General features: G+C 36.6%; 1 protein-coding gene across 1 annotated transcript; it reads left to right on the forward strand.

Moving 5' to 3' along the window:
• Positions 1-29: 29 nt before the first annotated feature.
• Positions 30-6,293, forward strand: LOC126792146 (uncharacterized). The gene is given in 7 exon segments (XM_050518630.1): positions 30-3,264; positions 3,346-3,428; positions 3,908-3,994; positions 4,200-4,348; positions 4,499-4,630; positions 6,082-6,097; positions 6,231-6,293. Coding segments are annotated over 7 exon segments (714 nt in total). The 5' UTR covers positions 30-3,080.
• The last annotated feature ends 1,745 nt before the right edge of the window (positions 6,294-8,038 follow it).

Here is an 8,038-nt window from a genome sequence, read left to right on the forward strand (position 1 = left end):
GAAAATAAAGGAATAAAAAGCCTGCGAAGTCCATTTCTTGGCTGCGGCTCCTGCACCAGTCAGAGTAAAGAGAGAGAGAGAGAGAGAGTTTGGATTTGTGGGTAAGTTTTCAATGGATTTGTGGGTTACTTATATTAGTTTGGGACTTACTCTACTAGTTTTTGTGGGTGAAATTTACAATGGATTATTTGTGGAAGCTATTCGCTTTTTGCTTCAGAGATACAATTCTTGTTCTGTTTAGTAATGTTTTCACTTTTGAACTTGTTTCATCCAGAATTTTAGATAGATAATTATGATTTGGAACCAAAATCTGAGATTCCATTACTCTCTAATTCAATACCTTGTTGTGCTTTGCGAGTTTAACTTAATGCAAATTGCAAAGTCGTGTTCATTAGGAGCGGTAGTGTAGGAAATGGTGTTGTGTTGAAATGTGGCTCGTTTATGTTCAACTATTTGCTACAAATCGTGTGTTGGGTTTTGTATCATGTATGGTGAAAATATGATTACCTCGATATAATGCAATTCGTAAGAGGGAAAAGTTTTCTACCTGAGCAGCTGATGAATTATGTGTATATGATACAATGAACCTGAGAGCTAGTATTAACCCTGGCAATTTCATGTGTGAATTTGATAACTCAGGACAACCTACGGTGTTGTGTTTAAACTCTTCGAAAGGTACCCAAGTTCTGTGGGGAAATGGGTGTTGTGAGTAACGAGCTGAATCAAAGTATTTTTCATTGCATTCCCCGAAAATAGTTTCATGTAGTGTCGTTTACCTGTCTGCTTGATAATGCAAGCAGCTTTTTCTTCTGGACTAATATTTACTGTTTGGTTGTGATTGATTACTTTTTGTTGCTGGTTTGAATCTATATTATGTGTAGAAGTTTTTCTTTGTCATTGCGAGATTAATAGTAGGGGTGATATATTCAATGACCATCTGCATCAGTGTTAAAACGAACACAAAGCATATAGACATGAAGATGTGATTCATTCATGAATTTTTCCCCTAACGACAATTACAATTTGCATCAGTTGAGAAAAAATCAATGAAACCATTTTCTCATTCCAATATTATGTCTTTTAAATTGCAGATTATAGGATTTGCTAACCGTACATAGTGTTTCATACTCTTTTTCCTGTATACTGAATTAGCTGCCATGATCTCATTTCCAATATACTATTTCCCATTCCACTGTTCATCGGCTAAAGAACAGTGTCAGCTCCAGCCGAGCCGTTACACACATCCCCAATTTCTCCTTCTCTTCAACAGTTAATTTCGGCTCAACGCTTCACCGTTCGTCTCACAGAACCTGCCTCCTGGTTTGAGCAATTCTGAAAATATCCTCACAGATGTTAGCTGGCTTCGTCTTTGGCTTCTTTCTCTCTCTCCCTCCAGTGCGATATCAGTTGTACTAGGGAAGAAGCCTGCGAATCTAAGAAAGGAAACTAAATCGATTTCGTGGTGATTGATTGTGTGGGTAAGAGTCCTGAAATTTCCCAATTGGATGAAATTTGAGATTTGGCTAATTTCTTGGTGATTTATCAAGTACTCTGATTGTGTGGCATTTGGTTTCATACTAAGAAAACTTTCTGATGCAGCCCAAGGTGTTCTTGATGTACTCTTTTTCAATATAATATCCAATTGTGGTTCATTCTGCAACCAATTTCAATGTGGTGAACTGGCTTGGATAAATCAAGATCAATTGAGCATGATTTAAATTCTCCTATTAGAGTAGATTGAGTTTACTCCGATTAGTTTGATTTGAGAATGCTTCACTTCTGTTTTACGTTTGTTTTATATTTCTGGCTGGGTTCCGCTGTGGTCTGCACAACAGAGAGGGAGAGGCGATTTCTGAGTTTTGTTTTCATTGGGACAAGGCAGAGGGATTGGTTATCGCTTATCGACGGTGCATCCCCGTTGATTATGCCGGATTCTTAAAAAAGAGTCTGGAAATGGACTGACATTGATATCACGAAGCAGCAAAGAATTGAAATTTAAGAACTAAACTTATATCCTAATAATCTTAGCTTGAATGTGTCTAACTGATACCCAACTAAGAGATGAGAATAAACCTTTGCAACTAGAAAATCGAATAAGCTTCCTTAGTCACCAATTAATTTCCACCCTAGGGCAACAATTTCCCGTACTTTCAGAGTTATCCATGACGGAAGATGTCAAGGCTGTTGTTGGATAACAATACTGTTGATGTCTAGAGAAAGTGATGTTTCATGCTGTGTGATGTTTTTTTTTTATTAATATTTTCATTTCAGTATGGTTTTATATGTGGGACTTAGTCATTTGTGGCTGTTTGCTGTGTTGTTCTTGACTTCTCTATCATTTATGTTGAATTGAGATTTATTCTAAAACCTAATGCAGTAGTTTGATACATTAAGTAAGCATTACTTTGAAATGATAGAGAGATTTTGATCAACTCTTATCTGTGTTTGCTGTTTCGGTTTTCGCTAATTTGTTTTTTGGTTGTGTAATTGTTTTCTAAAATTGTTTTATGATGTAAGTGGGTTCTAGAACGGGAACTGTGGTTTTCATTTGGTCGTTAAGGGGTAAGAGCTATATATTTTTTCATTGTATCATCACTGGTTAATTTTTTTTATAGAGCTTGGATCAGTACTGTTAAATTGTGGGAGTGAAAGTTGGTAGGTTGGGGTTTCATTTGTTTTCATTATTTGTAATTAAGTAGACTTATATTTTGTTCATCATTGTTTTTTGATTAACTACAAAAGCAGAAAGACAAAGAAGCTATAGACAAAGAAGGGGTTCTGTTGATGAACTGGGAAATTCAGTCAATGGTCTGGATTGCCTCATTTCAGGGTTCCCCCTAATGCACATTCGCTGTACTTTGAAGCAACAATTTTCTCTGACCGTACAAATTTTCTGATATTTTTAGATGGAAGTAGTATATAGTTGTTGGAGGATGATAAATTATATAAACGTTAGTCTGAGTTTATCATGTTGTACCGTTTGTTCTTGAAACATCACCAAGGGTCTTGACTTCGGCTTCGGTTAAAGGCCAAGGTTCAACATTACTCAAACTCGAAGTCTCTTAAATTCCCTGAAGAACATGGAAGGAATTGAAGAATGGAAGAATCAGGCAGAGCGCTGGTTATCTCAAGCATTGCAACAATGGAAGAACCAGGCAGAGCCATTGTGGTTTCAAGCACAAGAGTACATTCAGCAGGTTCCACATACTCAGATCTATGCTGCTCTTGCGATCTTGCTATTAACGTCAGTGTATTTCTTATTGGGTTAGTATTTTTATAATTTTGTATCTTATTGTTTGAATATATCCAAGATCTATATTTATGCTTCATAACTTTGGGATATAGGAAGCTTGTTCAAAAGCCTAAACTCTTATACCATTTTGCTGAGTGGGCTTAGCGGGAGTGGGAAGACTGTTCTTTTCTCTCAAGTAAGAACTGACCTTGTTGGCTACTGTTTATCTCAAATATATTGTATGTTGCATAGACGACCCACCAGTTGATCTAGTTTTTCTAAATCGCGAATGTTTTTTGGGTCTCACACTTACTCAATGTGTAGTACATATAAGAAATGCAAAGAAAATGCATGTATGTTATATAGCTTCCTTCCTATTATGGTTCAGTCAGTTAAAAAGTTATAAGATTCTCCAGGTTGGAACTTTTGTGTCTGTCCTTTGCATATGCTATATCATATGCTTCTTCCTTTCTTATTTTTATTTTATCAATTATCATGCCTGCTTTCAGTAAGATGCGTCTTGCGCAGAAATTACACAATATCTGGGTTTTTTGGTTTATTACTCAAAAAGTTTCAAGAAATTTCGGTTAACTCGTTTTTCTCTCTGCTGGGTTCAAAAATATCCATAGAAAAAATGTTGATTTGATGATTCTCACTGATGGATTCATGTTCCAGCTTTGGGATGGCTCTGCTCACCAAGGTACTGTCACATCAATGGAACCAAATGAGGGATCTTTTGTGCTCCATTCCGATAAATCAAAGGTGATATATATTAAATTATTAATTCCTCATGTGCTGTAATCAATCCATGTCTAGTCACTTAGTTTTGTGTATAAGACATCACTAGTTCACTACCTTTTATATCTTCTTCAAATACATTCACTCCTTTGGTTTTTGATGTTGTCTTTGTGGTCATCATTGGGGTTTTTAAGATGATCCATGCTTTTGTTTGTCATCTCCCTCACAGAATGGAAAATTAAAGCCTGTACATCTTGTTGATGTTCCTGGACATTCTCGCCTGAGACCCAAATTAGATGAGTTCCTGCCTCAAGCAGCTGGTGTAATTTTTGCGGTGGATGCTTTGGAATTCTTACCAAACTTGCGTGCTGCTTCTGAGTAAAACTTCTTCCCAATTGAGCTATAGATGCTTTGATAGTGATCTTTTTTTTTTACCATACGTTACACCTAATTTACCGTGACAAAGGGTGCCAGCCTGATTGTGCTGCTTGTAAATGATGAATGATTTTCGCTCCTTAATTCCAACAGGTACCTGTATGATATTTTGACCAAGGCTAGTGTAGTGAAGAATAAAATTCCGGTTCTTGTTCTCTGCAACAAGACAGACAAAGTAACAGCACATAGCAAGGAGTTCATTTGAAAACAATTGGAGAAGGAAATGTAAGATTAAATTCTTAAAAAAAAAACAAAATAATAAAATTGTGATCATTGTTACCTTTTGATCGACATTTTTTTTTTATCTCAAGTTTTTGAAAATGACTTGATGGGATATTGCTAGTCAAGTACTAATGCACTTACCACTTGATCTTAGTACTCCTATGTTCAATTGAAGTTGTATGTTCTTTCATAATTGGGAGAAAGATTTTTCTTCTAGTAGTAGCAGCCCTTCGTTTATATGGTCTACTGCTTCACCTCAAATTATTATAATTCATTATAGACTAATACTTATATGATATTTTCTTATGAAATATAGTAGATAATTGATAAAAAAAAACATCTCTCAAAATTCCATAAAAAAATTCCATGTTTTTCTTTAAATTTCCATCAATTTTCTCAATTTTTTTTCAAAATCGATATTTCCCGAAATTTTCGACGAAATTTTCATTTTTTAGGTCATCGATATTTCCGTAATCACCGATATTTTATTCCTTGGATATAACTGAGGTGGAACAATTCATTTGGGACCATGTAAACTCTCAATTGGTTCACTCTTTTCGCGTCATCTCATTACCAATTGTTAAGGGAGGTGAAATGAATAGTTCCTCTTGATCTCGTCCAATTCGGAAGTCATTTGCCCCCTCATTTGTTCACATTTACATTCGTACCTACAAACTCTGTATTTTATAATAACTCTTAATTGGTTCACTCTTTTCACCCAATCTCATTACCAATTGTTGAGGGTGGTGAAATGAATAATTCCACTCGATCTCGTCCAATTCGGAGGTCGTTTGCCCCCTTATTTGTGTGAGTTCAAGTTCGTACCCACGAACTCCGTGTTTTATACTAACTCTCAATTGGTTCACTATTTTCGACCCATCTCATTACCAATTTTTGAGGGTGGTGAAATGAATAATTCCGGTGGATCTCGTCCAATTCGGAGGTCGTTTGCCCCCTTATTTGTGTGATTTCAAGTTTGAAAAAGAAAAAAAATGAAAAGATTGATGAAGAGATCTCAGCATACAACTTGTTTTTTTTGTGAATTTGAAGTTGTGATGTATTTGTTGAAGGCTCAATAATGTTATACTTTAGTCTTTGTTCGTATTCACAATGTTTAAAGTGAAGGATGGGTCCAACGTGATGATATTTGGCCTTGTTTTATGGAGTATGGCGACATAAGGTAGATGTTTTGCTCTGCTAAGTCTTGAGGATGACCTTTGTGATTCCTTTACTCTAAAAAATGTATCCATGTCGAGCCTAAGCCTACCTTTTTCTAAAGATCCGCATGATTCTTAAAATGAGTAGCTCTTGATCTGTGGAGTTTGTTTCACGAGTAAGCATATGGTTTGAGTTCATTTGTGCATATGATTGGTATCTTTCATGAGGTTTTCGATTTCACTATGTTCATAACTCTTGTGTGTGAAAAGTTTTTAATCATATGCCATGTTTTTTAGAGAAAAGATTCGGAGTGCATATCCTTTGAGTTGAATTTGAACTTGTTTTGAACATGTCGAGCTTAATTTCACCTTCGTTTCTGCCATGTCTTACTTGTTAAACGAAATCTCATGTTTATTAACCATTGAATTCATCTTATCTTTTTCAGTTGAGTGTTATTCTTGATGCTATGAGTTTGAAGATCTCTAAGACAAAATGTAGAAGACATTAGAATGTTGTGTCGTTAGTTTTAGTTGCTTTGATTTTGTTTTATGTTTTGATTTCCCTTTTTAGTGTTTGCTATGGGACTAGCAAAGTCTAAGTGTGGGGTTGTTGAAGGCCTTATTCTTATGCTGTGTTACTTCTTATTTAGTTATTTTAGGTTCATAATTGTCATTTGTATGTTCTAAGTAGAGCTATGCCGAATTTAGAAGAATTGATGATGAAATTGTGCTAAGTGTTAGAAATCCTTATTGAGCTAGGATTCCTTACTCGACTAGGACTCTACTTTTCTATTTACATTCTTTCCTATTCCTTAATCGTCGATTTCTTTTCAGGAAAGACAAATCATATTTGAACAAGGAGTAGAGATGTTGTGATGCACTCCTAGTGAGACAAGGAAATCATATCCGAGTTGAAGAAGGAGAAAAAGAGGCCGGCCTAGCTATTCCTAGTTGGACCAAGAGAGATGCCGTGCAGCCCTTAAGTGTATTCCTATTGGATTTGGTTTCCTACATCAAGTTGAATTTAGAGTACATGAATCAAAGTCCATATCAAAGAAGATTTCAGTTTCCCAATTAGATTCTACCTCCTAATTGGGACGGCATGAAGGCTTTTGTGACTCGTATATATAGAGGCTCAGCCTCCCCATTCGGAGGTCGCTTTCTCCCTCATTTGTGTGACTTCAACTTCGTACATACGAACTCTGGGTTTTATAATAACTCTAAATTGGTTCACTCTTTTCGCGCCATCTCTTTTCCACTTTTTGAGGGTGGTGAAATGAATAGTGTGGCTCGATCTCGTCCAATTCGGAGGTCGTTTTCCCCTCATTTCTGTGACTTCAAGTTCGTACCTCTGAACTCCGTCTATTATAATTACTCTCAATTTGTTCACTCTTTTCGCGCCATCTCTTTTCCACTTGTTAAGGTTGGTGAAATGAATAGGTCCGCTCGATCTCGTCCAATTAGGAGGTCGTTTGCCCCCTCATTTGTACACATTCATTTTCGTACCTACGAACTCGAGTTTTATAAAAACTCTCAATTGGTTTAATCTTTTCGCGCCATCTCTTTTCCAATTGTGAAGGGTGGTGAAATGATTAGTTCCGCTCGCGCTCGTGCAATTCGGAGGTCGTTTGCCCCTTATTTGTGTGACTTCATGTTCGTACCTACGAACTCCGTATATTATAATAACTCTCAATTGGTTCACCCTTTTCGCACAATCTCCTTTTCAATTGTTGAGTGTGGTGAACTAAATAGTGCCGCTCGATCTCGTCCTATTCGGAGGTCGATTTCCCCCTCATTTGTGTGACTTCAAGTTCGTACCTGCGAACTCCGTGTATTATAATAACATTCAATTGGTTCACTCTTTTCGCGCCATCTCTTTTCCAATTGTTGAGGGTGGTGAAAAGAATAGTTCCGCTCGATCTCGTCTAATTCGGAGGTCGTTTGCCCCCTCATTTGTGTGACTTCAAGTTCGTACCTATGAACTCCTTGTATTATAATAACTCTCAATTGGTTCACTCTTTTCGCGCCATCTCTTTTCCAATTGTTGAGGGTGGTGAAATGAATAGTTCTGCTCGATCTCGTCTAATTAGGAGGTAGTTTGCCCTCTCATTTCTGTGACTTTGATCGGTTCGATTACTCGAGATCAATATTAACTCTGTAAGCATCGTTAGTAGTATAAAGAAAGAGGGTATCGTTCACAAACCGGGGATCCAACCAGGGCATAAAATCACAAACATTTAACAACGAATTCATA

Source organism: Argentina anserina, chromosome 4 (assembly GCF_933775445.1).
Source record: "Argentina anserina chromosome 4, drPotAnse1.1, whole genome shotgun sequence".
In the NCBI taxonomy this organism is placed as follows: domain Eukaryota; kingdom Viridiplantae; phylum Streptophyta; class Magnoliopsida; order Rosales; family Rosaceae; genus Argentina; species Argentina anserina.